The 26,829-nt window shown below is 41.1% G+C and overlaps 3 protein-coding genes across 7 annotated transcripts in view; 1 reads left to right on the top strand and 2 right to left on the bottom strand.

Moving 5' to 3' along the window:
• The window catches only part of cabp4 (calcium binding protein 4), a 35,037-nt gene extending 32,636 nt beyond the window's left edge, over positions 1 to 2,401 (top strand). Inside the window, exon 9 of the mRNA XM_005458749.4 lies at positions 843 to 2,401. Within this exon, the coding sequence (XP_005458806.1) occupies positions 843 to 871 (29 nt within the window). The 3' untranslated portion in view covers positions 872 to 2,401. The remainder of the gene's footprint in view (positions 1 to 842) is intronic.
• Positions 1,495 to 14,068, bottom strand: lonrf1 (LON peptidase N-terminal domain and ring finger 1). The gene is made up of 12 exons (XM_005458750.4): positions 13,302 to 14,068; positions 10,661 to 10,779; positions 9,648 to 9,770; positions 7,305 to 7,499; positions 6,967 to 7,180; positions 6,749 to 6,851; positions 6,508 to 6,622; positions 6,279 to 6,400; positions 6,019 to 6,177; positions 5,610 to 5,772; positions 5,347 to 5,499; positions 1,495 to 3,515 (listed from the first exon to the last, which is right to left on the bottom strand). Exons 1-12 carry the CDS (start codon positions 13,909 to 13,911, stop codon positions 3,357 to 3,359), a joined length of 2,235 nt encoding a protein of 744 aa, XP_005458807.1. The 5' UTR covers positions 13,912 to 14,068; the 3' UTR covers positions 1,495 to 3,356.
• A 7,473-nt stretch (positions 14,069 to 21,541) lies between these two features.
• dlc1 (DLC1 Rho GTPase activating protein) overlaps positions 21,542 to 26,829 on the bottom strand; it is an 84,924-nt gene continuing 79,636 nt past the window's right edge. For all 5 annotated transcript variants that reach the window (XM_005458744.4, XM_005458746.4, XM_005458745.4 and 2 more), the window contains 5 exons: positions 26,542 to 26,656; positions 25,137 to 25,352; positions 23,608 to 23,825; positions 23,325 to 23,498; positions 21,542 to 23,234 (listed from right to left, as the gene is read on the bottom strand). In XM_005458744.4, the coding sequence (XP_005458801.1) occupies positions 23,135 to 23,234; positions 23,325 to 23,498; positions 23,608 to 23,825; positions 25,137 to 25,352; positions 26,542 to 26,656 (823 nt within the window). In that variant the 3' untranslated portion in view covers positions 21,542 to 23,134. The remainder of the gene's footprint in view (positions 23,235 to 23,324; positions 23,499 to 23,607; positions 23,826 to 25,136; positions 25,353 to 26,541; positions 26,657 to 26,829) is intronic.

Here is a 26,829-nt window from a genome sequence, read left to right as displayed (position 1 = left end):
TCAATACGACGTTTGTGTGAGTGAGATTAGTATGCGGCACACCACAGGCTTAAAGCAAGCTGTGATCCTGTTCGCCTCGTCTCAGGACTCCAGTCAATTATGATTGGGGACATATGAACAGGTGTGTCACTCTGTGGATCAATAAGCAGGTGCTCCTCATTATCATCAATTAGCCCCAAGGGCAGCATATTGAGTGTATCTATCCAGTCCTGACAGATGTGCAGTATTTCTACAAGGCACATGGCCCACAGAGATCCACGGCACCCATGAGGACAGTGAAAATGATCCTGTTCAGGCTCAAACTGGAGATCTGATTGACTACAACAGAGCTGCTGTTACTAGTCAAAAAACACAATGTTACTAGGTTAATTTGGAAATACGCTTTCCTACCCAGTGGTCAATAGTTTCACGCCAATAATAATTGTTTGAGAGCAAAGCACTTCGGAAGGACAATGGAAACATGGAAGATGTGATCGATCTGTAATCTGCAGCTGGGTTTCATTAACAGGAAACATCAATAGCTGTCTTCATTGACAAGCCAATCCAGATGATCAATAAGGTCAGCTAAAGAAGCAGTCATAACTAATAACTCTAAAGTGGGTTTAAAGCGGTTAACAGTTAAAGTACCAAAGCATACTATACTGTAAACACTTAAGTGTTTCATAAACTTGGCAATCACATAAATGTTTTGTGATTACATCACACGATGAGCAGTGTCAGTTTCCCATTACAGTGTCATACGGGCTGAGAACGGCGTGACTGCATGCCACGCCATCCTTTTTGTGATATTGGTGTCATTAGTCCTTATCAGTGGATCTGCTGCTGTCTGTCTTCCCCTGCAGAGTTTGTTATGATGCTTTCTGCACGATGACCTCTGATGGAAGAACACGGAGCATTCAGCACCCGGATTCATCAGCTGTGTGCCATTATTTCTGTCTACTTTCTCCTATTCTTGTCCTTTTCTTTTTTTGTGGAATATTGAATTTCACGTCTGGCTGTGAAAGTGTAATCCACTTAGAGATCTCTTTATATTTTCATAATAAAAGTTGAGGTTGAATAAGTGCAGTGGGCAGAGGGTGAGTTATGAAACCCTTTATTGTAATTGTTAATGCTGCACTGTTGCCCTCTGGTGGCAGAGAAATGTACAGCTTTCTCAAGCCTGAGCTAGAGCTGGTATGATTTCTCACCTAACTGTTTTTACTGTATTTCCTATGGAACTGATGCATGAATGGATCATACTCGAGTAGCTGTTTCTGACTGAGTTAAGAAGCAGGTGTGGCTGTGTTGGAAACAGGCAATGCTGCATATGATCTTGTACAATTTAGCAATATTTGCTAAATTAGTTACACAAATCTAAATAAATATTCCTGTAAGAGAAGCTTTTATTTAACAATCTGCATTTTTAGTTACGATGTCAATATTGCAGAAAAATAATGCTCAGCTGTTCTGTGTGGGGGAACCCCCCCCCCAAAAAAAACACCACCACAGCCAATGTTGAAAAAAAAGTGCATTTATTATTGAAAATCGATAACTTAAAACATCTGAGCAAAAAAAGCGAGATCTGTCCAACAAGCCTTTGTACAAACGGTTTACATACAACTCGACTCGTTTTTCCCCCCTTGGGCTTTCTTAGATATTGTGAACACCCGATAGCTGAAACTAATTCTGAAGAAAAAAAAAAAAATACAATTAAAAGTAGTATTCATGCTATGACCAAAAAATAGGGAATGGTAACCAACGCCAAAACCACAATGCAAAATGGTGTAAGGCATACGCAGTCCTCTGACTGAAGCACTGCAGGTACCGTCCTTTCTCTTCCACGCAGACAGAGAGCAGCTTTTAATGAAGAATAATGCTAACCCAATAGCTGTAAGCATGCTGTTTTTACTGGTTTCAATTTGCCATAATATTGCAAGACCCCCTTAGGATTTCAAACACAACTTACGGACACAATGTACAAATATTACTTTACTCATAAATTAATTCAGTTTTAACTTAACTCAATGGGAAGCTGGATTGTTTTTTTGTTTTTTTGGTTTAAAGAAGACACTAAAAGCACTTCAAGAACCGAACCACTGGATCCTGAAGACGCACGCTCCAGAGGAATCTTGTGGTCCATGACAAGTATGTGGAAGAAGGAGATTAGGAATTCAGGTTCACTGTGAGCCAACCAGAAAAGAGAAGACAGGGCCAAACCCGAGGCTGCCAAAGGAAGAAAACATTAGGAACAAAAAAGAAAAAAATAAACTTTTCAGGGTCACGTGTTCCTCTTAAACTCAGGTTAGGAGCAACAAAGTGCATGAGAAGCTGGAAGAAACTCAAAAGCTCGAAACATGTATTCTTTCAACAGGTCCTTTGCCGCTCCCTAGAGGCAGAAATGGAAGTTGTGCATGTAAGAAAAGTGTAATACTTTTATCTGTGTTTGGTACACGTGCACCAGCTTTCAGTTGCACTTGGTCCGTGCATACATCACTTCACAGTTATTCCTTTAAGTTATCTTGCTTTTACTCCTTTTGGACTTTCAGCATTTAGGATTTTGTTTCACAGAGTCACGCCGCCTTTCCTCCAGATAAAAATTTTACAGCTCAGAAACAAATCCAGAGGAAAAAAAAAAGCCTTTCACTGGTCTTATCAGTGTGGAAGTGTTTTTTGTTGTTGTTTGTTTGGGGTTTTTTTTTTGTTTTTTTTTTGCAATCTATGAGTCAAAATTGGGGGTCATTATCTCAAAATCTACTTAATAATCACAAGTTTGAGTCAGTAATTCAAATTTATGAGATACCGGCTTTGCCTGGCAATTTTTTTTCTTTTGTTTTTCCAGTGGCATCATTAAGCTTCCATACATCAAAGACAAAACAAACAAACAAAAAACACTTTCCCCCTCAGTTCCACTTGCATTCATCACAAAAAAGTGATTGTGGGATATTCTACTCTGTCATTCAAGAGCAACAACAAGGAAATATTAACCACGTGCTGCAGTAACTTCTCTTGTTCTTGTTTTTCTGCAATTATTCAGGAAATATTTCTGGAAATTGACAATAAAGCAAATGAGAATAGTTGCTGTCTTATTTTTTTCTAGATCATTTTTCATAATCACAAACATCAAATGTTTCACTCAAAGTATCCCTGAGGTGGTTTGGCCGTATATGTTTGAGTGAATGACAGCTTTGCACTGATCGTTTGCGTCCTTACACATCGAGCCATATACTAGTGGTGGTGGTGATGGTGGTGGTGAGGGGGGGGTCTCTTAGCTGTAACTGAATGAGTGAACTGGCAGTAGGAACAAAAGCAGGTGCTGCTGAAGGGTTCTTCTTAAATGTCACTTCAAAGTCCAAAAGATGTTTGTTTGTAGGGAAGCTCTAGTTGTTGGGGATGCTCTGCAGATATGTGAGGATGTGCTGGATCTTAACCAAGCGTTCTTTGAGGGTGGTCATGGACAGGACAGACAGCTGGTATCGAGGGTCGATAGGCAGAACAGCCAGCAGCCACCAGCAGCAGGCTGGACCATTCGGAGTCGCCTGGAAGAAAGGAGGAGGAGTGTAAGCGGCTTTCAAGAAAGCACAAACCTTTGTCGTGAGACAAACTGAGCCAAACTCAGTTGTGGGACCTGGTACTAAGTTTAACATCAATGAACAAGGCAAATGTGATACTCTCATCTGGAGCATGTTGAGAAAATCTCTGAAAACTAGTACTGATAAACAGACAAAACCCAAATTATTACAGTCTGAATCTCAAGGATCTGAGGAGAACTGGATCTTGTAATGTTTAAATTATAGAAATATTCAGTTGTTTTTTTTTAATTATTCTAGCTTTGAGAAAAAGCGTTTCACTTTCTTCCAACCCCAACAGTGCATGCATATTAAATTAAATCCTAATCTTTCATAGAAAGTTTCATAACACAAATGCAGACTATGAGTATTTTGGACTTTTAATGTATTAAGTCAATTATGAGCATGCCAAACCCCCCAGTAATCAATAACTCCAAAATCTCCTGATCATCTGCCACTTTTATTTATCTATTTATTTTTTGTTGCTGCAGACATCTCACTTTTCTCTTTTCATTTATCAGAAGTGTAATTAAATCCATTCACCCATGAAACTGATTCAAGTCAATCTGCTCATATTGATTTTTTAACTCTGTACCAAGTCAGCGTTTAACTGATTTCTAACTTGGTACTACATTTATTACTAAACTTCTTAGTTTTCCTTATGTGCAGCCAAATGCAGTACTTAACGTATGACTGTGTCAGAGTCAGGAAGCCTGAGCCAGTTAAAACATTTGCACTTAACACAGTATTTGAAGTTAATGGCCTTTACTATTGTGTGCGCTACAGTTAACTTCAAAGCAAATAATCAGTTTATTTCTGTGAAATCTATAATAAGGGAATAAAAGGTCAGTGTTGTGTCTTTGCTAGCATGTGGTAAAGTCTTTTCATGACACTGTTCTGATGCAACAGGGCAGCCAGGATTAGCTATGAAACACCCTTTAAGCTCTTTAGCCTATATTGTCAATAGACTCCACCCAGTGGGTGTCCACAGAAGTGAGCTGTAATCCCCTTTAGCGCTGCAGGCTGCAAGTAAAAGCTACATCTGAGCGCACACAGCACCTACGTTCAGGTATTAAGATCCCTGATGCAAGCGAGTACATGGCAATGCGGGTCTCCCTAAAAGGCAAGTGTGTCGAGTTTCAAATGGTTCAGTTTCATATAATAATTTAAAGTCCAAGTAATGCAAGATTTACTGGCCGTGTGCTGTTTCCAAGAAGACGACCGCTGTTGGCGAATTCAGGAGATACAAGTTCTGATAATAATAAATCTTCTCAACAATCAACTCTGCTGCCAACTCCCTGCCGTGCAGTATTCTTACAAACTGTTCTGCTATACAAACAATATAAAGTGACTCACACCATTAATACTTTTTCCCCATATTAACTCCCACTGCAGGGAGGCACACCTCAGCAGAAGTTTAATTATGCAGAAGGTTTCATTTTCCAGCTCACTTATTCTAAATTGACCATGAATTACAAGTCATCCCCTTGTTCATCAAATGCAGTTTTAATTTAAAACACACACACACACACACACACACACACGCTTGTGTAATCATTGCTGCACTCCAAGACATCAGTGAAGTGCAATATTTTCTGTGTAATATGACAGTAAACACAAAGGAACCACAGAAAGCTTTGCAGTTAAATGCAAACAGCTTACATCCATCTCAATAAGCTCAAGCATTCGATTACCATTTGTTGGTTTATGAGATATTTGTAAGTGTGTAAGATACTATTTAATCTGCACAGAGACATTCAGATCTTCACAGATGGAAGTTTAGATATGCTGTGAGACGTACCTGGATGTCAGCTTCTCGTTCTGGCATTGGTCCAAAGTGCTGCAGGATTTGGTTGTGGAAGCGGATCTTGAGGTTCTGGAACCAAACTCGGGCCTGCTCATACACTGCATCGTGCAGCTCTTGCAGTCTTGCTAGTTCTTCACTGTCTTCCACCTGGCAAGCAAAGAATCGTTTGGCCTGGTTAAACTTAAAATACCTGACTTTTCTCCAAGAACAGAAAACAGGATTCCTTCCACCTAAATGACATTCACTGTGGTTCTTACTCTGCTATCCCCCAAGTGCTCAATATCTGCAGTACTGTAACCGTCCTTCATTCCTCGGGACAGGACCCGGAAGCGTTTTCCTCCAATGGTGTCCACTACCGAACGCCCATCTGGGAGGAAATGGACACTCCTGATGATCAGCATGCAGCCGTAGTCTGCAAACCTGCAGGAAGGCATATAACTGTTTATTTAGAAAATGCAGCTGAGGTAAATTGTTCTAATGACCCCTGAAGGGCCTTAGGTAATTAATTACATGCAATAACATGTCTACTGACATCTACCAGTCATGAGCAGAAAAATCAATGAAGACTTTGAACAAGTGCTTTCATAACTATCTTTATGTTGCATAAAGACTTTTGTTTAGTGACTTATGCAAACCACAACACAGTGCCTGTGCTTGCATGCTTACCCTTTTTCGGGGTCACTGATGCACATCCCAAACTGCCGGGTGCCTGTGTCCATGCAGCGGCGAATCATGAGGCGGTAACGTGGCTCAAACACATGTAGGGGACAAGGCACAGTAGGGTACGCCATGGTACACACAAAGATAGGCACATTCTTTGTCAGGCTGGGGAGAAGGAATGAAAGGAAAACGAGTTTAGGACTTTTCTATGATGTGGATAAAACACTTACTGATAAACATGATACATGAATGAAAAGGGTGCTCACTCAGAAAGCTCTCTGGTCTCCTCCTGGTGAGTTTTAGTCCTCTCTGCATACTCCCGGCTCAAGTACTGTTTGATCAGCATGTCCAGGAGTGTGGTCTCCTTAAATTTCCTAGATGCCAGATACTGAAGTGAGCAGGACAATGGGTTAATAAAAACAGGAAGCACAGAGCACCTTAAAAAAAACAAGTAGCATAACACCAGCACAATTTTGGTAAATTTGGGTCTCTCACCTCTTTGAGACTCTCTTTACAGAGCGGGCACTGGGGCATGTGATCCAAGCAGCGTTCCAGGCAGTTTTTACAGAAGGTGTGGCCACATGGTGTGGTTACAGGCTCATAAAACAATCTGCATTGGTCACAAAAATCCAACAATCAGCTTGTTGTTCTAGATGTAAGCAGCCAGGCTGTTGAGTCATATCCATGAGCGCTGATGTAAGCCAGCAGTAAATGTGGCACACAAGGCTGTGCTTACCTCATGCATAGAGAACACTCCAGGTCATTGGAGTCCAGCAGATCCTTGGGAATAGTTCTCATTTTAGGTTTGGTGGGTTTTTGCTTGGAGCCTTTTGCCACACCTTAAGACAAGAAGAGAAGAAAGTATTTTAATAAAAATTTAATTGAATTAAATCTGGGTTAGAAATTATAAAATAAAACAGCAGAAAACAGCACTGTTCGCTGCACGGTGCTCACCTTGTTTTTTATGCTTGCTACTTCCGCTGTCCACTACACAGGGCTCCATGTCTGACACTGACAACTTCCTCTTCAGGAGGCTTCCCTTGTCCTGGTCCCCCAGTTGAGGAGCAGAGCAAACTCTCTTTAGACCCTCCTCACTACAATTAGAGCCATGCGATCGTAGCGAATGAGCTCGGCTCAAACCAGGTCGCTCCACACTTTCCCAGCATTTCTACACAATGACACAGGACAGAGGTTAAGAAGATGACGGTGGTTCTTTCGCTGGTGTGGCTACAACTGCCATTATTAACAAATTCATTATTAAACTCTGCGATTGAGCTCCATTGTGTTAGTACCTCCTGGTTTTCCAGATGGTGCGCAGAGGCAGCACGGACTTGGTGGAGGTGTTGCCTTTGAACTGGCCTCTGTGGTTGGGCTTGGGCATCTGCCACAAGGGTTTTACTGCGTAAGTGAGGCAGTGCGTTCTGTGTTGTTTCCCTCAGGCCAACCTTCACATTCTCATCACCGGGGGAGAGGAGATCACACAAGATCTGTGAAAAGAAATCAGCGTGTTATTGGAATGTCACCTAACATGATCAATGCCATCCTGGGAAGCTTAAAAAACCTGAAGAAAAAACACTTCTGGGTCCTAGAGGACTCAGATAATGTTAGAGCTGGTTTCCCATATTTGTACATTTGCTCATTCAAATTCAAATGAATCATCAAACACTGGCTACATATCGTGCCACACAGGTTGAAAGAATAAAGTTAGGTCCATACATTTTTGGATACCGACACACTTTTGCTATATTCATTTTTTACCAAAACCCATTTAAGTTACAGTTACAGATTAACACGTAACACGGGCCTAAAGAGCAGACTCTAAGCTTTATTTCAAAGGGTTCAACAAAATACTTTCTTCACCATCAAAGAATTACAGCCACTTTTATACACAGTGAATTTTCTTCTCAGGCTCATATAATACTCTTTTTTTCTCACAGTAATAATAATAATATAACTGTTTAATTTTCAGGCTTCAAACATACAGTGTACAGTGAGGGAAACATAGACTTATTTGTCCTCTCTGCACAACGGCCTTACTGAGAAAAGAATAAACTACACACTACCATTTGTTCCTTCATTCAAGTGATTTATGTTATGTTCAAAATAAATAATTAATTCCCAGATGTCAGTAAAACAACACTCACAGTTTTAGATTAATCCCAGACTAAAAAAAGAAAACATATCAATGAACATCTAAAATTTAAAAGTAGTAGTAGCTTATTGTCTACTACTGGGCTTAACAGAGTCTGAATTATAGATTATTTCAAACATGCGTCACTCACTCGTTTTCCTCTACACCGTTTTCTCCAACACTGCATATTTTTAAAAAATATTTCATCAGAATATTTCCACAGGAAACTGTGCAGCAGATAAGGCTTGTGATAAAGCTGGTGAAAGTGATGACCCTGCCAGAAATGTGTATGTACCACAACTGTTCTTAATTTTTACCCTTTTACTCTTATTTTAACAGATGTGTAACCATATGCTGAGCGTCATTTCAGTCTTGTGTGAGCTTAGTCAGGAAAACAAGGACAGTAGGTGTCATTTTCATATTCATTAATTAGTTGATTGCTACATTTTGGTACTGAGGAGGCTGGTACAACTCGTAAGCTAGAGCCCAAACTCCTCAACCTTGGTTTATTGGCTCATGCTGCCGAGCTTCCACGCTGTAGCAGAAAGATGCCTAGTTTGCTTCTGATTTCCAAATCAGAAGCATGAGAAATTTAGTTAAGATGCCAACACACCCAGTAACCCAAAATGACCAAACGAATCAATTTCAAACGCGATTACACAAAACGCTTGTATCGGCAGCTGAACACAGACCAGGTTCAGCACATAATGGCGAACTGTCACGTTATGCAGAGAACGAATGTAGTCCTGCATACATTAGTCAACTGCATGTCACTTATGTAACTACAATACTGTGCTCTGTCTGACTTTTAAGTGGTACTAACGTCATTAGAGGCACAGTCATAAGATCTGACCCACTAACGACTTATGCAATTCCAAGACAGATGATCCCAGGGAGATAGAAGGAACAGGCAAAGTTCACGGAAGTGGAAGTAAAAACCAAAAGCAATGTCATTTGTGTGCATCCACTGTCCCTCATACAGTCCACAATCATCACCCTGAGTAAAGCACCAACAGTAAATGCTTCATATTTCCATATTTCCAACAGTTTTAATGTTCCTCCCACGGCCTAGGTAATTAATTTCTTACTTTCTCTTTTCAATTTAAATATATCAGCATCAATGACCAGAATAATAAATCTGTAAAGGACATTTGACAATATAAATCCTATTAAAAACACAGCAACGCAACAGCTCCTTCCATTCAGGATGCTTATAAAACCTAATGTCTATACCATGCTCCAAGTTAAATGGGTTATTCAGTAGTTAAGATTAAGATGTCATGACAAAGGGAGATTACATTAGGGTTGTAATATAATAGCAGATCCTAAATAAACAGACAAATGGCTCTAAAGTAAATAATAAATGAATAAGGAGAAGGAGAGCGTTGTGTTCCCAGCTTAGACACTCATGCCCTGGACCTAAACTACTTAAAATAGTTAAAACAGTATGAATTCCACTTCCTCCCTGGCAGCAGGCTCGCAGCAGACACCGTAACCCTCTCACCTTTTCCACTTGTCTTTTAGCACAGGGGAAGTCCTCATCAACAGCCAGGCAGTGGAGGAAGACTTGGAGAGACTCGTCCACTTGGCCCATCTCATGCAGCACCATAGCTTTCCTAAATAAAGCCTGAAAGAAGACGTGCAAATGTGACTCTCAGACAAGCTTCAAATACACAAGCTACAGGTGTAGCTTTTATACATATATATATATATATATATATACACATACACAATGCTTTCAATGCCTGTCAATATGACTATGCATCACATAGATAAAATCACAAAACATATCGTAGGCATTCGACACACACGTTTGGTGTCATGCTTGTGATGTAATAGTTGTTAATGTCTGTGACCTTAATCACTGCATTCTCAGCTGCCATCGAGAAAACCTTGACTGGTCATGACACTCTTTTGTAACACATTTACCCAAAGAGAAGATCCTTTATGTAACAGTAAAAATAGCAGCCCACTGTTAAAAGTACGGCCTATAAGCAAACAGTTAGATCAGCAAAAAGTCATTCTCTGGGAAGTATAATTCACTGGTCACTAATCCAACATAAACCTTGTAAAGTGTTCTATAACAATGTGGATGAATGAATAAACCTTGCTGCTGTAAACTGGTCTGCAATTTACAGGTCATTAGCATCTAACGACACTAATGACACAGTTAATGAGGCCACTCTCTCTCCATCTGTGGGGCTGTGACGGCAGCAGTCTTAAAATACACCTTTTCTAAGTAAAGGCTGGCTGACCGATATATCACAACAGGTGAATGCACGCTAGACTCGACTATGCAAAAGGTAGTTGTGTGAGTCATCCACTAACCTTAGGGCTTACATTGAAAAAAAAAGTTCTATGCTAACTTACCCAACACCAGTCATTCAACCACATAAATCCTTCAGACTTTTACAAATTTTACAAAGTCATCCTGTTTCGTTATTATTTATTAGTCATGCTTCATTTCTATTTTTACAGCAGACTAACATATTCCTGGAGTATCACTGAATGACCTACTTCAGCAGAACAGCTGGATCGGGGACAAACGTTAGTGTCCTCCAAAGCCTGGCGGTACTGTTTCAGACCCATGTACGCCTCCGCTCGAGACAGTCGCGCCACCGCCGTCGTGTCTGGATCTGCAGGGGACAGGATGAAAAGGAGGGGGGAAAGAAAAACCTTCAATGGCCAGAGGAAATTGCTTAAACCTCAACACTTGCACAAATACAAACCATTTAGTTGCTGAATGATTGTGTTGCATGTCACATACATGTAATAGCACACATACCAATTAAGTCTATAACACACTGAGCTACCCCACAATATTTCCTAGCTGCACAGGCAAGTACTGTTTTCCCCTCAACAGAAAATATTTCCTGCAAGTCATACATTATGCAATTAATCAGGACCCTGCATTACATATTAACTGTGTCAATGAATTCTGGCCAAACAGTGTAAAAGGAAAACAAGCTGCAGAAGCCTGCAAGACCAGAGAGAGATTGGTTGACTATATAGTTCTGTCCACTGTGGTAGTTTAAATTAAAAAGAAAAAGCACTACAAAACATGACATATGCTTTAAACACAATGACAGGCTTTTTTGAAAGGCAGACTGCTTTGTTGATGGTAGAACAGCTGCCATTAAGGAGGGCCTAAAACAGCTCTAAATACTTCCACCTGTGAGAAAGACTAAACATTAAGATGAAGATATATTCCACTGGCTATGTAATCATCCTGCCTCAGCCTTTTAAAGCAATCTGTCTGCGTGGCAGATGAAGTTTGTTATTTAACTGCTGTGTCATCATAAACCACATTGCATACTGTCAGTGCTAATAATGTATTACGTTTCCCTGAGAGAGATTATCTCATTTCTATGGAGCATTCGAGATACTAATTGGAAGGGTAAGGGTAGTTTGTCTTGTCATCATTACATCAGCAAAGCACCCCCTCTGTGTCTGGAACTTTCTATCCTCCCCTCAGGTTGGATGCAGAACTGTGGGTCTGCACTGTCATAAGCAGGTACTGTCGACTGCAATAGCGCCTCAGTGGCATCGGTGTGAAGTCCTCGACCCACTGTCAAGTGACAGAAGGGTGATGCCGCTGTTATCTTTATGTAACCTTTAATGTGTACAAATCACTGCTTTTGGGACGACCTGAGAGACAATCCAGGAACAGGTCAGGCTGTAATTTCATATTTTGTCATTTGTCATCCGGCACACAGCCCTTCCTTCCTTTTTAAAATAGTCGAAGCAGCAAACGAGAAAAAAAACGAACAAACAAATATATGATGTTAATTTGAAAGCAAGTAACTCCAAGCATCTAATGTAGGGGAGGAAGTGCATTTGGGTTGTATTGATTATTTCTTAATTTATCCTCAGCAAGCTCCATGTTACATCCAGAAAAAACAAACCATTTACCATTTTAGGGGAAAAAGGGGGGGATAAAGTTTTGCTTTAAGTTACTCAAACTATCAAATGCAATTTATTTTGTTCTGATTAACTAAGACATGCTTTCAAGTCTGAGTCCCTGGGGGTTCCTGGAACACGGGTAACCCTTTCGCTAAACATCCTGATATTGTGCTGCTAATGTCTGAGTAACAGAGGTCAAAAAGGATACAGCATGTTACATGAGATATTAAATCACATGCAGGTCCAAAGCAGTTTTCCAGACCTACTGTCAAGCTGCCAGGCTATAGAACTACTACCCTAATTACTATAACAGCACAAGTTTAATGAATAGACTAGAGTTCCTTCATTGTGTGATTGAAAGTAATCAGAAATTTAGTAATCAGGAAATTAAAAAAAAGAAGGAAAAGAAAGCCTGTTCCTCTTGTAAGACAGCAGCATACCCACAATGCATCACACTGCTTTACTTTCTATTTTTGTTTTCACGAAGGCAGGGCATGCTATCCTCTGGCCTGTTTTTCCTCTTTAACCTGGGAACTCAGTGTACAGTTTTCAGTATGACTGGAGTTTGTTTTTACCGGACAGAGGAGCATTACTCACTTCAATACACCCACATAGGGGTTTCCTATCAATACTTGCATCTGCACCTGCGAAACTCAACGCCAACAAACCTCCCACATCACTAGCAGGCTAACTACAAATAAATAAACCAGCCTGGTTTAGTTTCTTTCATTGCATAACTTGCTGCCTTTGCTGGGTGTGTATACGGACCCCCGGCCTTGCCTTGCTTTACCCCTCGGTGAATCCATCCCCCCCTCCCACCTTCTAAGACATTTATGAAACCGTGGTTCGCCCAGACATAACAATTACAAAATACAACCGCCCTCCCCCCATAATAAGTTACAAAACCTGCTCCAATATGTGTCACGACCTGCCTTACGCAACGTGCACCAAGCGCGCATGCCCATCTTGTGCAATTTCGTAAGCTGGGCCCAGCAGATAGGCAGAGCAGGAGGAGACTGGCGTCAGTATAACACATGAAATTAAGTAATTACTACTTAAAGAAAATATTGGTCACCATGTTGTCCCCTCTGAATCCATTGAGGGCACGGGCCATACACGTATCCCGCTCCCGTCACTACTACACAACCCTGGTTAAGTAATAACACATCCGCACTCCAGTCACGCCTGCTCGGTGAGAGTGCGCAGTAGACACACCTCTCCCGAGTGCACGGCTGGCACTGTTAACAACACTGACCTGACTGAATCACGTCGGTTGCTAGCTCCACGGCTTCTTGGTAGCGTTTTCTTCTACAGAGTGCGTCCACTTCCGTTACTTTTTTCGATTTTTCCACTTCCTCCGGGAACCATTTACTTAGTAGTGCGCACAAAATCACGTTCACTTTCTCCTCGCCCCTCACGTGTTCACTACACAGTTTACATTTGTGAAGTAGCCGTCGCTGTAAGCATCGTTTACAGTATGAATGTCCACAGGCTAAGGTCACGGGTTCACCTAGAAAGCAGTGACAGTTAGGACACTCCAGCACGTCCTCCTCCGCGGAGCTCTCCGCCGCATCCCGGCTACTACGGCCCGACAGCGGCTCCGGCCCGGCCGCTTTCCTCTTAAAGTTGCGGAGGATACAGTCCACGAAAGTGCTGAGCTGCTCGGGCCGCACAGGACTGTACCGCATAGCAGCTGAAAACCAGTCAATGGCTTCTCTAAGGCAGTTTTCGGACGCTAGAGCGTTAGCTTTCTGAAGTATAAGTTCATGGTGGTCCTCCTCTTCCGAGACGTTGCCCGAGTCAGCACCGATGAAGAAGGCGCTTCTCTCCTCCAGGGCGTCCGCCGCTTGCGGCTGGAGCGACATATTAGCGTCTAAAAAGATGAGCAATAGTATGTTATAGAGACTTAAGTTTTCTTCTGGTAACGTGTTTATACATTTCTACGGCTGCCGTGGTCCTTTGCGGTATATTGAACGCACTTTCCCACAGATACCCGATTGTTACATAAAAAAAATAATTGTCACGTGAGCAGCAGACTCGTGCCGTGATTGGTCGGGACCTCTCGGTTACAAAACCTGCGCTTGAAAGTTTCATAACTACGGAAGAGACGTAGTAAAGTTGTCAGTGTGCCAAATGTCAACGCTCTAACTGGAACTTCTTAACCTCCAAGTCCTTTACAGTCAAATAAAACCAAGCAGAAGTCATATTACTGCGAAAGTTTGAGCGGGAGGTTTTGACACCAGGGGAAATAGGAAACCTACCAGAAGGCATTCATAACTGCTTGTGTAATACGATTTTGTAACACTTTCCCAAGTGTCAGTTTTATGTAATTAATTTCATGCACCTTATGCACCTATTTCCTCCTTTTTCTTTCGACTTTCTCAGTGTAGTTTCATACTTTCATTTGCTGCCGGAAATATTTACTCTTTGGTTTTTTAGAAAGTTTTGCACAGAAAAGCAAAGATAACAACTCCCGGTCACTGCTAGGATTACGTCACAGCCATATTATTTATGTAACGGGAAATTACCTTTCTCCAGAGGTAACAGGGCTTGAGGTCCGGTGTCTGGGGAGGTGTGTTTTTCTACCCAGGTATGCTTTTACTGCAGTGGCAGTGTCTTTGGGATCATTGTCATACTGATATATGAAGCTTTTGCCAATCAGATGGTTTCCAGATGGTATTGCATGGTGAATCAAAATCTAGCCGAAATACTATTGGTGTTGTTCCAAACCATGACAGCCTTTTTCCCTTGTTTCCCTTCCATACGAATGTCTTCTTGACGGCCACCCTTCCACTGAGACCATTTCTGATAAGACTTCGACAAACAGTAGGTGCAGATGCATCTCTCATGTCCGATTTCAAGTCACATATAGGAAAAGTACCCAGTTTTCGTGATCGTGAGAATCGTGATCTATCTATCTATCTATCTATCTATCTATCTATCTATCTATCTATCTATCTATCTATCTATCTATCTATCTATCTATGTCCGAACATAGTTTGAAGGAAAAAGACGAAGGGCCAGTATTTATTTATTTCCTCTGTTTCTTCTCCTCTCCATGTTCCACAAGAAGTAATCAAAATATTCCAAAGCAAAAATAAATCATTTTTTGAGGCAAATACATTAAACAAATTGTCTACATCTACACAACAAGAGGTTTTGTTTGACATTTTGCATTGTTCACACCAAACAGTTACTCTGATTGATCATCTGCCAGCTCCGAATCTGCTTCTTCAAACTGGCTGTTGAGTCACTTCAGCTCTCGGGATCTGTCAAAATATGTTCTCCTGGCTGTAAGTTTCTGTGCTATCTCGCAGAGTCTAAACAGTACATATTGCACAGAGTACATAGTGGCAATTGTGGTGATACTATGGTTATATTATGATAGCCATCGAACAGGATATCCACTCACGTCCCCTCATGCTTAACCAGTCTCGGCTTTAATGATACACAGATGTTCAGAGGTCATCAGCTCTCAGTGAAAAGTAAAAGGGTGATTTATGAAATGCTGCAATCTTTGGGAAAACGCTGTAAAAACCTTACACAGTGTAGCTGACGTTTTATGAGGCGGTGTGAACCTGATTGAGTTTTGTATAACGTGGAGGGACACCTCCCTCTAGTGGTTAAAGAATGTTATTGCTTTAATGGACTTGTTTAAAAAAAATTATTTGTAAAAAGTTATTTATTTACAAAATGTCTGCACTGAATAAATACAATAAAATGTGTATCTATTTTTGATCGAATGAATTTTAAAGCATGTCACAGAAATGTTTTATACCCCCCAGCATGTTTGCACTGAGTAGGAGATGCTCTGTATCTCATTGTACAGCTGTATAGTGACAATAAAGGTATTCTATTCTATTCTATTCTATTCTATTCTATTCTATACTGAAAAATAGAAATCTACATAGCATTAATGATCACTTGTCAACGTGCAGTTCATATGTAATATTTCGCATGGATCGCATTATTTGGTGCTTAGCACATTCTGCTGGTATGCAATACGCAGAGTGCGATGAAGCAGTTTGCACTGTCATGTGATAGGCTTGTTATAAACACCAACTAGAGGGCAGTGTTGCACTGTGTAAACTGAGTCACAGTCTGCTCACTCGACTGATCAGATGCATAAACCAGCATACAGCTCCATGACTAACCTCAGGAGGTTAAACTTTCAGTTTAACTTTTTTGTGTGTGAGTTGTGTGTCCACTACAGAGGACGCGAATGAGCAGGCTGGGTCTCAGAAGGTTAAAACTGTGTAGACGCACAACTTGAACTTTGCTCATTTGCTACATTAAACACGTTACAGTGCCACTGATGATAACAGAGTCAGCACACCCTCCTTTCATGAATCTTCCTTTCTCTTTCCTTGTCACTCTCATATAATTTTAAAACCGATGTCACAAAAGCTAGAAAGGAAGTGTCATCCTCTAAAATCTTAATTTATTCTTGATCAACAATTCCCAATTAAATGTGTCTTTATTAAGAAGCTATACCTGACATAGCCTTTTTATTTTTCTGTAATTAAGATCGTCCCTCTTTATTTCTAGATCCTTGCAAATGTGCATCCGTATGGTTACTCTGAAGAGTTACAGACTAACCATAGTTTGTGGATTTGAAGCACAGAAGGAAATAATCAGACCATATACTGATTTCACAACCGATCACAAAATTTTACTATGGCAGATGTTACTTTGTATAACGATTATCTGACAGTTGCCCATTTGTCTATGCAAAATATAAGTCTTCCTCACATGTGAATGATAGTTAGAGAGCAAACATGCTGGCCAAGATATGTTCTTTAACTGCCACATTAAACAAATCTCTACAACCGCCTTCTTTCACCTGTGCAACATTGTACAAATTAGGAACATCTGCTGTCACAGTGATTCTGAAAAACTAGTCCTGCGTTTGCCAGTTCAAGGCTGAATTATTGTAATTCCTTATTTTACTTATTCCTTATTGTCCACCATCTCCTGTCGAGTTTAGTAAAGATGACAGCACTCTCTGTGATGATGCAATGCATAGGGCTGGTTCAGGTGCTGCTTTAGGCCCAGGCTGCTGGAGGACTCATAGTGGTGCTCGGCTCTGTTCTCCTCTTGCTCACTTATCATCCACTTATATGCTGCTATTGCACGTCAGTAACTTTGTGTGTTCTGTGTTAAATCACTCTTTGTCTGTCTCTATATGACCCTGAGTCTGAAGTTGCTCAGTATTACTGATTTAAAAAAACAACAACAAAAACTGCTGTTTGTTTGGTTTGCCAGCCAGTGAAGGCAGGTGGCTGTCTTTCCTGAGAAAATTCTTTTGGAGCTTTCTTCCTGTTAAAGGAAGTTTTTTCTTCCTACTCCCCACCAAGTGTTTGCACAAAGGGAGTTTTTTTAAATAACATAACAAAGCCTTCATATGGCATATTTTAAAAAAGCAAGCAAGATTATTACCACACAAAAATACAGCTAGATCAGTTTGATCAATGCAAGATGCCCAATGTAACTGACCCCAGTTACAGATCCTAAGATTTAATTATCTCTTTACTTCCACTTACCCAGTTCGAGGGGTTGGGGGGCCGTTTTTCACGACATAGACAGAAAACAAGATAAAATGTATGCTATTTATCCCCAAAACTGTGAAATTATTGTGCTACAGCATGCAAAACATTAAGCATACATAAATTTAGTAGATATTAAGTAAATATGACAAAATAACTCAAGAAAGATGTAGTAATGAGACAGAAGCAGGAGTACAATTACATAAAAATGAATTTAAAAAAGTGAAATAAAATAAAAGAGATTGGTGAATTTAGCAAGGAGCTGCTAGAGATCAGTAGTGCGATGGCTGAACAGTACCAAATTTGACAAGTTTCATCAACTCATTAGCATAAAGTCTAGCTCAGGCAGTAGAACGGGTCAGCTACTAACTGGGAGGTTGGTGGTTTGATCCCTGGTTCCCGGTTGCTCCAGTCTGCATGCTAAGTATCTCTGGGTAAGATACTAACCCAAAGTTGCCCCATATAAATGAGAGCACTTATGTAGAAGAAAGTGCTTGTATGAATGAAGTGCTCTGAGTGCTCGGGTACAGTAGGAAAGACCCATTTAAACGAACTGGGAGCAAAGTTCTTCCTTCTTCCCCTCTTAATTAATAACTTTGTGTGATTCCCGTGATCAAAAGCTTTTAAAGCATAAAACACATAAAGAGTGACGAGTTTCTAACTTTATATTTATTTACAGTCTCGCTTAAAGAATAATTACACAAACCAGAGTCACATTTACAGTCACACTGGTTCTCATAGTTCATAAAACTATTTAATCTATCCAGCAGAATTCTTACAGTTACCAAGACTGCTGACTTTAATATGAAGCATCCTGAGATATTGGGAACTGGCATTTAGAAAAACATTGTATAAAATGAACGCAGGCCTGCATACCCGTGTGTTTATTGTACGTAGCATTATGTTCGTACACTGATGTACACGCTGTACTCGAGTGCTTCGCAGGCTTTGAATTTCTGAAATATAAAGATAATCAAAGGAACTACAGAAACACTGTGTGACTAAACCCTCGTTCTTTTCCCTGTTGACTCTTCAAATACGGTCTTATCACGATGACATACCATTTCTGTTGACGAAACAGTGCTACAGTTGATTTGTCAGAACATTCCAGTCCAAGCGGAGATATGTGACACACACTTCCTCTCAGTTTGATATGTCTGTGGGACTGATAATGCTGGGAGAAAAAAGAAAAAAGTCTAGTGTGTAACATGTGCATCATAATGTGTTGCTTAAACTGTAATAAGCAGGCAGCTTGCATGGTGTTGATCGTTTGACTTGTAAAGTAAAATGGAGAAAATGTGATAACTTCTATGGTTACATAATGAGCCTCGACATATTTCTATCATTCAATCTGAAGCACAAAGGCTGTCTGTGCCGGTGTTATCTGTTTCAGAGTGGAATAAAATTGCATTATTCACTTAAGGAATAAAAAGAAAAAGACTGTGCAGAGCAACAAAATGCACACTGTTCTGAGCGTGGACGTCTTGAGAAATCTGGAGGAAGAATGCACACGTTCGTATTCATTTATCAATGTGGGAAACCTTCTGTGCCTGATTCTCAAACAGCTGTGCAGGAATGCAGCCCTGGTGGTGACTCTTGGTCAGCCTTATCTGGCCCCACGTAATCTCCCAGAGGTGTTTGGGTTCTCAGGAGAAACACGTACTCAAGAACATGCAAAAAACACAGCAGCATTTCGAGTGTGCAAGCAATTGCACGTACACACACACACACACTAGAACTAGAGGGAGGAAGAGGTCGCCTGGAGGTTTATGTTATTTGAAAGATTCTGTTAAACATTACGCGACAAATTCAAAGCCAAGCACGTGTGCGCTCGTCTCCGGCTACGTGTACGATCTTGTTGGAGTCTCTGGTTTGTCTCCAGTTCTGTGTTGCACTAGAGTGTAAGAAGACGTGTTCTTGATCCAACAGGAAAAAAAAAATGTGAGTGAGGATGCCAGCATGAAATGTAAATGCCCCGTCTTAACTGTGGGCTTTCGCAGTCAAGTTAACACTTGTTTATGCTGTTGCTCTGTACGTATATGGAAAGTAGTGAGACTTGAGCTATGAGAATACACGGTTCAGGGTTAAGGATCATAACAATTCTTCTGTTTGGTTTACACCGGATCCTGAACAAAACAAGTACAGCACGTGCGAAGGATGTTTTCCTGCCGCACACAGACACTTCTCACTTGGCCAAGTGGATAAAAACATAGATGGGTACATTAGCTCCCCACTGCTCCCGGCTCTAAACCCTGGAGCCCACCCCGCCCTCCCTGCTTTGCCGCATGACTGCTCTCCTCATTGTAGGGTCTGCTGTGTCCACACTGAAAAAAAGGGATTGGCCAACTCTTGGATTTACGTAAACATCTTGCGTGTATTTAACATAAGTGCCTCATGCTTTAAAGTTAAGTGTAACTATATAGTGTAGAAACTACATGATATGCAGAGAGGCTAGATTAAATTGTTCATATCATGTTCGAGTGAAGTAACTCAATAACTTTCAGTCCCGTACGCTTTTGGATCGTGGTTTCAGGAAGGCATCCATCTCAGTCAAATCGAGCAAATTGGGTGGTTGTTACATTAAAAAAGTCTAACTTGTAATTTAAACACAATAATATCATGTTTCTATAAACGTAATTAAATCATGAAGGATCTGTATGAAATTCAACAACTTAATTTGTTCTTGTTGAGATGACATGATACAATCTAGTCAGAGTGGTTAGTTGCTGAACTCATGAAATTCACAAGATCGCACGAGATGTCAAACTGCAGGAAAATCACTGGAGTTATAAGAGGCAGACAATTACACACACACCACGTGTATGCTATTGCTGTTTATTGTGGTTTAACCTGTCAAGGACAAAAACGTACAAAAAAATTCTGCATCAAGCCTTGAAATCATAGCTTTCCTGCTTTTGTTAAGTCTGGATTGGTGGCATGGTGGTTAGTGCTGTTGCTTCACAGTAAGAAGATCCTGGGTTCAAATCCACAGTCTGGCTAGTTTGCACTGGTTTCTCTCTGGGTATTCTGGTTTCTTCCCACAGTTAAAAGTCATGCAGTTGTTAGAGTTAGGTTAATTGGTGATTCTAAATTACCTGTCAATGTAAGTGCAAATGGTTGTTTGTGATAGACTTATGAGTTGTCCAGGGTGTACCCTGCCTTGTAACCTATCACTTCAGGGTTATTTCCCAGCCCCCCTGCAACCAGGATAAAGATAGGAGGATGGTAGTTGTTGTACATCCATTAAATTTTTATGGTAACCAGGATCTAGATTTTTTTTGAACATTACATAATATGAAGAGAACATGTAGTATTTAAGTGACCAAGTAGTATTGGGGTAAAAGTTACTGAATAGTGTTGAAATAAAATGACAAAATTGTGAAGGATTAAAATATTCCAAGAGCTCAACTTACTTCATCTAAACATGTTTCAATCGCGTTTTATGAACACAAAATGCACATGTTTATTGAATATGAATAAGTTGTGTTGATTGAACTCAATTGTTTAAGTTTCTGCCAAAGCAAAACATTTGTGTGCAACCGATGTCCACTATTGAATCAAGTAAATCCAACATGGCCTTTTTTTCAGTGCAAGCCAGGCCAGCTGTGGTACAACAGGCCCCATTGTCTTCTGCTATATGACACTATTATGTAACAAACAGGACAGCGGGTGAGATCACCAAGATCTACCAAGCCTCTCTGGTCCCATCATGCGTTCACTGGTGTGGAGTAAACACAGGACACAGGACATGGAAGTCCAGTGTCAGTCTGGAGATGAGAAGGTGTAATTACTTGGAACAAACTGTTGTGCAAACAGGCGACCGAGCAGATTATGGGGGATCTGAAGAGCAAAGCCAGAACAAAGCCACAATATTTTGGCGTTAAAGTTGGCCGTGCTGTGGCCCTCCCTGTTTTTTACATAACTCACAGGACACACACACACACAGTTATTATTTTAATACATTTAATAGTGCACTTTGATTAACCTGTACAGAAATAATATTATTAAAAAAGATAAAACATTTTCATTTCCGTAACACAAAGCTTAACATGTACAATAAAATAAAAATAAAACGGTATGATACAAAACAAACATATATCTGAGGTATAAATATATTGGCTTTAAATTAACTGTCATTGTCATGCATTATTATTTGGCAGAGACACAGTTAAAACACTTGCGATGCGAACGATGGCTTAGTGGATTAATCAGACACGTCAGCGCGAACAACGCACAACCTCAGATTTAAGCGTGAGTGTTACGAGTGAAGGTCAGCTGATACAATGTCTTTATTTTTTAAACACAGACGAGACAGCACAGAGAAAGAAGCTTACGCAAAGATATTTTCCTTCCTTCAAATTCACACATTCAGTCTGCCCTCCTCTTTACAGTAAAACCTGTAAAATCACCACCTTTATAAAAGGAGCCCTCTTTTTTTTTTCCTCGACTTTTCCTATCGGACTACCTTTCTTCTCGTCTACATCAAAGCGACTGTGAAAGCATTATATGTTTTTAAAAACGTTGATAGCATACAAGCCTAAAATCTCAAAAAATGTGCTGTGCTTTAAACAAATGTAACACTTGTAACGGTGAGGAAAAGCTCACTGTGGGGAATCTACTGTTTTCATCTTGGGTTTTTAAAAAAAAAATTGGTCCATTAAATCTATTTGGTCTTGCGTTTCGGTTCCTGACGTCCATAAAGTGTGCCTATACATCGCCGAGAACGCAAACAATGGCATCACACGCTCGCGAGACATTTGCCGCTTACTTGATTTGATTCTTCTTGAGGGAATTTAAGACATCTATCTGTATGTTAGTAAATGAGGCCCTTCCTTTGATCGTTCCTCTCTTTTTGGTGAGCCAGCCACCACTACTCGCCTGTCTCTACCCTAAAACATTAAAACCCTTTGTGCTACCGGCCACCTGCCATCTCACAACATCCTATCTATTGTCTCCGCTCAGTCTGCTCATTACCGTCTTTCTTCACCCGTGGATTCATCAATCGGCTGACCATAATAATGTCTGCTGTGCTTTGCTGTAACAGAAAAAAAGGGGACAGAGGTAACGCAGGACATACGCCGACATTTACTCTGAACAGACTACTTTATGTACACATTTTTCTGCTACTGGAAACCAGTATGACGAATCTGTGTTAACTGCCGTTTTTGCATACACGCTCTCACGCATACATTAAATCCCCCCTTTTGCTTCTCAGAAGCAATAGCACCCTTTGGACAAACCATGCATCCTGTATCAACATCGCCTCCTCTGGCCCAGATAAATGTTTGTCTGACACGAGTCCTCTTGGCAGCACGCTGGGAGGCCCCAAAAGAACAGTTTAAAACCATAACATCAATCTTGTTTGGACATGGGGGGGAAAAAAATCACAAAAAAAGTCCTTCAATCCAGGATCCAGAGTTTGTCCTGATGTGAGGATGGAGGCTTGGACTCCTTTGACCTCCCTGGTGGGATGGAATCACTTCCACCGCCCCCCAAAAAAATCCCCAAAAAACTGCTGCCGTCCAAATTGCACACCGCTTTCTCATTTGTCCATGTGTGCGGTGAATGAGTCTCGTATCCGTGCCACCTCGGCAGCACACAAGTGTCCATACAGTTTATTGTACCACTCTGGGAAACGACCCCTGATTAGAAAAAGAAAGAGAGGACGCTGTTAGCCTACTGCGTTGCTCTAAAACTTGATTTGTTTGTGGCTCTGGAAGTAATCCACTCACCTGCAGTCGGTTCGGGAAATGTGCGTGAGTCGGGATTTGCTGGCTCCACAGGGCTCTATGAAGTAGCGTGAAGTGAGAACATTGGCTCGGACGCCCACCGCAGACGCCCCTTCGTGGTCTACAGAGGTACACACCAGTGCGCATGCTCCCTTTGGCAGGTCCGTTACCCATGTTCTGGTAGAAACCAATAAAGACAATTTAGATTAAAAACAGCATTAAATTAGATGAAAGATAAAGACAACAGCAAAAAAAAACACAAGAAAAGAAAAAGACAGCGACCTACCTGAGCACGACATGCTCTCTGGTAGGATGAGGCGCCATGGAGTTCCTCACATACTGGTAGACCTCTGTTCTGTCATCGAGGGTCTCCACTACACGGCTCTCAAGCAGGTCCTCATCCCAGTGTCCCTGCTCTCGCAGCACCCGGGTCAAAACCTCTTCAGGCGTTGCGGGAACCTCCACCGTTACTTTCCACAGCCGCAGTGGATACCCGTCATGGACCTACAGAAACAGGCGGCGAGACCCAGTTACTTCACTTGCAGTCCATTGATTTAAAGTACTTTATGTCATTAAAATCACAGAACAAAGACAGGAAATTACAGCAGACAGGAAATGTCATGCACACAGGTTCCTGCAGTTAGTTTTAAGGGCTTGAAAAGAAGGCGACTGGACTTGTTTAAGTATTTTTAAGACATTTCACCTCTCATCACCTCTCATCCAAGAGGCTTCCTCAGTTCAGCTTCACTCACAACCTCTGGTGGTAATGTCTGACGCCTTTTTCACAGTCATGTAATAATGCACACGATTAATACTCAGTCAACGAGTGAGATGTCCTCAAAAAACTTAAAGAACACCAGTTGCCTGCCCTTCAAGCTCTGATTAAGCATACCCCCGTCTATACCTCAGTTCCTACATTTTATGCTGTATCTGACTTAATATCTTGTTCTGTGCTGGGGTCTTGCTGTTGCTGTCTCTGGATTTCCACATGTGTGCTTGGAAGGCCCCCAGAACAGCCCTTCACTGCCAAATATAAATTACTGCAGATGGAAATAATCTTCTTTCACTGTAGTGCTCCTGACTGAAATGTGGTAAATATAAACTTTCAGTGTCTTATGCAAGTGTTTGGAGGCTTCCCATAACATATCTGATTGTACCAGTTACATTAGGGGAAATTACAAAAATCAGATGTAGTAATTTAACGGTAATCTTATGCACAATGGCCAGGCTGTGTTTCAACATATTTTACTGCCCTCGCAAGTCAGCTGCTTCTTTCTGCCATCATATGATAAAAAGCACACACTCTGCGCCTTGTGACTTTAAACTGGAGAAAAAGATAACCTCATCCAGGGCCTCGCAAACTGGACACAGGAAATGTAAGCCTGGGATAATGCCGAGGCTCTGTACAGTTTTGTGTTTGTGTGCGTGTGTTTCTCTATGTCAAGCTGACGTCATTCTGGGATGGAGTCCAGTACTGGGATGGGAATGAGACGCCAAGGGGCCAGGCCACTTTCGCACGGATTTGTTTTTACACAGGAAACCCTAACTGCAGGTTTTCCACTCGATATTTAGAGAGAGTCAGAAGAGAGGCAGGGCAAGGACTGAGAGGAAAAGAGAGGAGAGGAAACAGAGATGGTGTGCATGTTTCAGGAGTGACAGCTTGTTTACACTCTATAGAAAGATAATAAATCTTTCCTGTGAGCTGTCTGACAATTTTATCAATGTTTCCAGGCTGAAAGTACCCGCGCAGGCTGAACAGATGACATCTGAGGGGACCTAGAGAAAGATTTTTTTTTTTTTTTAAAGAGGACCTACCTTCCTATATGCCAGGTCAGCATGCTCTGGCGTGGAGCAGCTGTCATATCCTTTGAACTTGTCTTTAGCCTCTTTGAGGAGAGTGTCCAGGCTATCTTGTAGGTACGCCCTGTAGCCTCCATGCCCAGCCTCTTCACCGGCAAGCTCCTCCAAGCGCTGCGGCAGCAAAGCCTGCTCCATGTACGAGTTTCTGCAGCGATTCATTTCTTCTGGGATCTGTGAGAGAAGAGGAGATGGATGGTTAGAACACTTATTCATCTGCTTATTCTGTTAGAGTTTAGGATAAAGAAATATCTTCTGGTTTGGCAGACTTGTACAATTCCTACTGATGTTAGAGAAAACAAAGCACTGCTTAATACTGAAACATGGGAAAGAAAACTTCAGAGAAAAAACTAAAAAATTAATTAAGACCCCCTTCACTAAAAATATGATTGGCAGTGTGAGCTGACTGTGGGGAAAAACTATTATGTAAAACAGGTCTGATTTTAAAGCTCTCAAAGCATTTCTGAATAAGTGATTAACAGTGAAGTGATGTTTTTTCTGGCTAGGCTTTGTCATCTTTATTACATTAATCCCATTAAACAAACTGGAAACACATCCTGTTTTCTTCTGTGTTTGCCTAGTTTATCCTCAATATAGTCTCCTTCATAGCTTCCATTGTTAATTGCATCCTGACAGTGTTATCGTCCATCTTCCCTTTACAAAACCTCCATAAGCAAATGCAAATGTAATTAAAGAAATCATTTAAGGAGGGTAATTCGGTTTACTTGTGCAACGTGACCATGACAGGAAAGCAGGAAGCCTTTCCACAGTCTAATAGAATTTTAAATGATCTTAATGACCCACAGTGTGCAGCCTTTTAGCATTTACTCTAACATGTCCAGAGAAGATGGCACAAGGCAAAGCACATTTCTGGCTTAATGTCACTTTTAATTGGATCTGTAATGCTGTAGTTTTGCTGATTATTTCCTGTTGTGCTATCCGTGCGGAGATGCCAGATCTCACTGACATGAATTTATGGATTTCTGACCCCTGTGATACTATGCTAGAGTTTGGGAGGCGTTTACATGAACAGAGCTCTGGACAACATAGGCATTCAGCCCCCTGTAGCACGTTCACTTTCCATAATCCTAACTCCTCTTGAACAAATAACTGCATGAATTGGATCAACGCCTTACATAACTGGGACTCTGTTTGTTGACAGGACAAACACAGGGACACGAGGTATATGGCAGGAAGCCGGAGGTGACATTTATTCTGTCAGCAAACATACCTTTGTTACCTTAAATGGCAGTTTACTGTGAAGGTAGTAGCCAGTAACTCATTCTGCTTTTATTTTTTAAGCTAACTGTAAAAGTGGAGAGTTTGCTGCACAGGTTCTGCTTCATGATTTTTAATCACTGACCCTAAAAAGTTTCCTGCACTCCTGGATCATGTGCGCCAGGCCATGAGTGGCAGCAAGGTTTTCATTCAGGTCCCTCTGGTCTGGCTTTCCGAGTGTCTGCTTCCGGTTCATCACCCTTTGGAGAAGAAGGAAAAAGAAGAAGACATAATGAGGCTAATCAGTGCAACCATCACAAAAGAAAAGAAAAAAAAACTGGAGGAAACTGTTTAGCTGTATAAAGCTGATAAACCCTCACTTAGAAGTGCCAAATATGGAACAATGCATGTGTTTTTTTTAATTAGGTCTGGA

Source organism: Oreochromis niloticus, linkage group LG6 (assembly GCF_001858045.2).
Source record: "Oreochromis niloticus isolate F11D_XX linkage group LG6, O_niloticus_UMD_NMBU, whole genome shotgun sequence".
In the NCBI taxonomy this organism is placed as follows: Eukaryota; Metazoa; Chordata; class Actinopteri; order Cichliformes; family Cichlidae; genus Oreochromis; species Oreochromis niloticus.
This window is presented reverse-complemented; position numbering and strand designations above follow the sequence as displayed.